This window comes from Triticum dicoccoides, chromosome 5A (genome assembly GCF_002162155.2).
Source record: "Triticum dicoccoides isolate Atlit2015 ecotype Zavitan chromosome 5A, WEW_v2.0, whole genome shotgun sequence".
Taxonomy (NCBI): Eukaryota; Viridiplantae; Streptophyta; class Magnoliopsida; order Poales; family Poaceae; genus Triticum; species Triticum dicoccoides.
Genome location: NC_041388.1, coordinates 623,070,403 through 623,075,575, shown reverse-complemented (window position 1 = coordinate 623,075,575; position 5,173 = coordinate 623,070,403). Strand labels below are relative to the sequence as shown.

General features: G+C 49.2%; 1 protein-coding gene across 1 annotated transcript; it reads right to left on the bottom strand.

Annotated features, from left to right (window-relative positions):
* Nucleotides 1-1,414: 1,414 nt before the first annotated feature.
* On the bottom strand, nt 1,415-3,280 carry LOC119303496. The gene has a single exon (XM_037580632.1). It carries the CDS (start codon nt 2,988-2,990, stop codon nt 1,719-1,721), a length of 1,272 nt encoding a protein of 423 aa, XP_037436529.1. The 5' UTR covers nt 2,991-3,280; the 3' UTR covers nt 1,415-1,718.
* Between the last annotated feature and the right edge of the window lie 1,893 nt (nt 3,281-5,173).

The window sequence follows — 5,173 nt, the reverse complement described above, 5'->3', positions numbered from 1 at the left end:
ATAATTAATATGGCCTAACGGCAATACAAGCAACCATTTGAAATGACATCCTGTCACTGTCAGGGGTGTTGATACTTTCAGCAAGGAGAAAGGAGAACAAAGCAGAGGGAGTGAAAAGATTGATAAGATACTTACTCCTGTCCGAGTGAATGCCAAACATCCCAGGGGCAGAGGGGCTAGGACCAAGCAGGTCCATTACCTGAAATTTGGAATGATAGATCAATGAAAAGATCATAATGAGTTAAGATGCTTAATCCTGGAGTGAACTCCTCAAAATTCAAGTTGAAGCATGATCCTCTGCTGGTCAGGATCAGAACAAACAACAAAGTCAAAATATATTGACAGTCTTGATCAATGGATTGAGTCCTTGGTCTAACAGGATTTACAGCTAAACTTTTGATCATTATCATGTTATAGAAGACAGGAGTTGGATAGCGCCCTATTTTTTCTGAGTAAATAAAATAAAATATTAGTGGCTTCTTCTTTGGCATGCTCAAGACAGAAGCAGCCTGGTGTCTACAACCTGCAGGTTGCGAGATAGATTCAGTTCCGTCAGTGATCATGTGGCGACACCACACTGGCCACCTTAGCACACTAACTTTCTATGTACAAAAATTCAGGCTTGGCATAAGTCTAAACAACTACTGATCTTTTGCTACAAAGGAAGCTGTGCACAGCACCAGTTCTCTGTGGTTAGCTGAAGGCATTCCTCCAGCAGCTTATGCATGTAATGCTGAAGTTACTGGTTGTCTGATGTGAGCCATCTAAATGTTTGAAACAAGTTTAGTTTGCTGAGCTCAAAAGTATGGAACTGAAATGCAGAGACATATGCAATATTTTTTTCCTCCCTTTTGTGAGGACATATGCTGTCAAATTATACAGTATACGAGGAACTTGACCAAATTCATGAAAATGATGTGTTCCAGATGATTTATATATCGCAAATAAGATATGAAGGGCATGTGTTTGCCCTGGTAAGAGCAGCCCGCGTTCCTCAACATGAAAATTCCCAGCAGTACCCTTACACAGATGTTAAATGAAAACCTTCATTCTACTTTTTATTGATCCACTTATAAGGAAAAGATTTACTGGTGCACTTCGTATGACTGGTGAGTCATGTAATGGTACCAAAAATTAGATTAAAACTTACAATATATATCATGGAAGGAATGTACAAAGGTCAGATTAGAGGTACTCACTCTGTTCCTAAATATAACCCTTTTTAGAGATTCCACCAATGCAGACTACATACGGAGCAAAATACGTGAATCTACACTCTAAAATACGTCTACATACATCCGTATGTAGTCCGTATTGAAATCTCTATAAAAGGTCTTATATTTAGAAACGGAGGGAGTATATATCATGGAAGGAGAAGGGCTAGCGGCCTATACAAAACATCAAGGATGTAAAAAGTAGGAAGATGCAGATAATTTTGTTTCATCAGTATACTGCCACATCATATGTAAATATCAGAAACAGAAAACCAGTAACAATTTTTGTTTAATAAGCGTTTACATTATTTGAGGTACATATCTTAATGCTGTCTGATACACAGCAACTGACGCATAAGACCAGGACCAGAATCACGGCAGACACCACACCCAGCAGTAGGCCAAGACCAGAATCACGGCAAACACTACACCCACCACAGAAACAGAATCATAGCAAAGAGCAACACCCGTCATTCGTCAAACACCCATCATTTGTGCTGAGGCTCAAGCAAGTCGCTTGCCGACTCCCTGGATGCAACGGCGGAGACAATCCACAACACTATGCGGACATACTGCCTCAATCAGACTGCATCTGCTTCCATCCGCGATATTGTACCCCTGAATCTGGTCATCACAATCGTGTCCCAGGTAGATGGTATCAGCAGCGAGAGAGGGGTAAGCAGCCTCAGCCGATACAGAAATTGAGCGGCACATGCCCATGAACACGGCGCGCCCGTTGAAGCCCTTGGCCTGGGTCAGGACCCCAGCTTCCAAATCCACTCTGTAAGCATCATACCTCATGTCATACTCACTGTCCCGGCTTAGCGCTCGGTGCACCAGCATCAACTCCCCGCCGTTGTCCACCAGGTGAAGGCTGTGCGTCATCAGGGAGAAATAAAATGAGTCGCTCCGGTCAGCGACCAACTGGGGCCGGGGTGGCTGCTGATCCGAGCCGATCGTCAGCACCATGACGCCCCTGTAGTTGGCGCAGTAGAAGCGCCCCGCAAAAGGCAAAACCGAATTTATGTATTCCTTGTCGACCATTGTGTCGACCATGGTCCAACTCTCATCGCCGGGCTTAGCGACAAAAAGCCCCCTGGGATCAAAGAAATTGACTGCCACCATGGAGGTGTCGGCAAGAAGACCCACGCCAGACACACTGAATGTTTTCCCTATCTTGAAGCCACATTGCCTGGACCGATGCTGCCCTGATCTCAGGAGCGCGGTCATCGGCGGAAGGTTGGTGAGCTGCCGCGTGAGTGGGTTAAGCAGGCGGACGACCAGGGTGGTCTCGAGGAGCAGGAGGAGGAGGCCTTCTGGGGTGAGCGAGAGCAACGTGTGCTCCGCGAGCTCCGGGAGGTCCATACGTATGCACTCGCCTGTAGACACATTGAGGAAGCGATGGCGGCGGGGCCCGGCAAGCGCCTTGTCAAGCATGATCCACTTGCAGGGGAGGAAGCGGCCGTCCAGGCCGCCGGCGCACGGGTCCGGCGAGCACCGCCGCCACAGCTGGCACACGGCGCGGAACCGGATATAGTCGGCCACGTCGCTGGCGAGGGCAAGCTCGGCGATCAGGCCGGCTGGCCCGTCCCCGATGTTCGCCCAGTCACGGACGGGATCCACGTCGATGGCCACCGAGTATTTTCGCTTGCGTCCAGCTGATTGGGCGTGGGATCGGATGTTGGAGGAAGGGCAGGGGCGGCGCGGATCGGGGAGGGCCCTCGGTCGGTTAGCCGGCCGCCGGGAGGAGATCTGGGCTCCGGAGGTCCCCGCCATCACTGCTTGTCCTCTGACCGCGCCGCCGGCAGAAACCGACGGCGTTAGGGCTAGACCGGCGTGGGGGGACGCAGATCAGATCAGAAGCGGCGGCGGCAGCCTGGATGGGAGTGGGATTTCCCTTTTCTTTCCCCTTTTGTGTAGATGATGAGTGGATAGGCTGGCGGCGGTGGATGCTGAAGCAGAGAGCGACGGCGGCAGTGTGTGCGGGAGCAGAGATTGGCGGCGGAGGCGGTGTGGGTCGGTACTCGTGCGGGAGAGGTGTACGGGAGCCCGCGATTCCGCGATGCAATGATGCTTCTTCTTTTGGGATTTTTGGGATTAGAGCATCTCCACTCGCGTTTTCAACAGGTCCCTTAAGGCGACTTTTTTCACGTTGATGCCAAAAAAACCTCAGTCGTGCTTCCAAGACGTCAAAATTCGCCGGTCGGTCCGTTTTTTGGCCCGGCGATTCCAGGCCGAACCTAGCGCATTGGAGGCGTTTGAGGGCTCCAGCGGAAGGAAAAACCACGTCTGGACCACCACTGTCAGGCGAAAACGCATCTTGCACGTCCAGATCCCCCCCGGCGCGCGCACGCCCTCCCGCCGTCTTGCCGATCCTGGCGTTGCCGACCCACTCAGCGCCGCTAGATAGGTCATTCCCCCGCCGAAAGAGAGGGTTCCGCAGCGGCATCCTCCACCCTGTTTCTGCGCGAGCTTTCTGGCTGGAATACTGGCGGCTGCGCGCCTACCACGCCCGCCAGATGTTCAGCGATTTGTCTGCTCGAGATGGACTCGGACGATGAGGAGGCGCTCGCGGCGCTGCTGGAGGAGGAAGCCGATGCCTATGCCTAGAATGAAGAGCATCTCATGGTCATCGCCGCCCTGGCCAGCCTGCTCGAGAGCAATGCAAAGTCATGGCGAGGTGGCTCGGCATCGGGCCGGCTGAAGGCAAAGCAGAGGCATCAACTGGAAGGCTATTGCTTGCTCTACTCCGACTACTTAGTCGACGCTCCATGATACATCCATTTTGCATCATGTTTACCTACTGTTATTTATAATGTTTTTATGCATAATAATGCTTTATGAAGTAATTCTAATGCCTTTTCTCTCATAATATGCAAGGTTTACACAAAGAGGAAGAATGCCGACAGCTGGAATTCTGGACCTGAAAAAGCTATGTCAGAGTCACCTATTCTGAACATCTCCAAATGAGCTGAAAATTTACGGAGGATTGTTTCGGAATATATGAAAAATAATGGAGCAAATAACTACCGGTGGAGGCCCACCAGGTGGGCACAACCCACCTAGAGCGCCCTGGTGGGTTGTGCCCTCCTCGGCCCACCTCCGGTGCCCCCCTTCTGGTATATAAGTCATTTTGACCTAGAAAAAAATAAGAGGAGGACTTTCGGGACGAAGCATCGTCTTCTCGAGGCGGAACTTGGGCAGGAGCACTTTTGTCCTCCGGTGGAGCGATTTCGCCGGGGGAAGTTCCCTCCCAGAGGGGGAAATCATCATCATCGTCATCACCAATAACCCTCTCATCTTTGGGAAATCTCCATCAACATCTTCAACAACACCATCTCCTCACAAACCCTAGTTCATCTCCTGTGTTCAATCTTTGTACCAGAACATCAGATTGGTCTCTGCGGATGACTAGCAGTGTTGATTACATCTTGTAGTTGATTACTATATGGTTCATTTGGTGGAAGATTATATGTTCAGATTCATTATGCTATTTAATACCCCTCTGATCTTGGGCATGATTATCATTTGTGAGTACTTATATTTGTTCTTGAGGTCACGGGAGAAATCTTGTTGCAAGTAATCATGTGAATCTGATATGTGTTTGATATTTTCATGATATGTATGTTGTGATTCCCTTAGTGGTGTCATGCGAACGTCGACTACATGGCACTTCACCATATTTGGGTCTAAGGGAAGGCAATGTAGAGTAGTTATTAGATGATGGGTTGCTAGAGTGACAGAAGTTTAAACCCTAGTTTATGCGCTACTTTGTAAGGGACCGATTTGGATCCAAAAGTTTAATGATATGCTTAGATTTTATCTTAATACTTTTCTTGTAGTTGTGGATGCTTGCAAGGGGGTTAATCATAAGTAGGAGATTTTTTCAAGTAAGAACAGCACCTAAGCACTGATCCACCCACATATCAAATTATCAAAGTAGTGAACACGAATCGAAC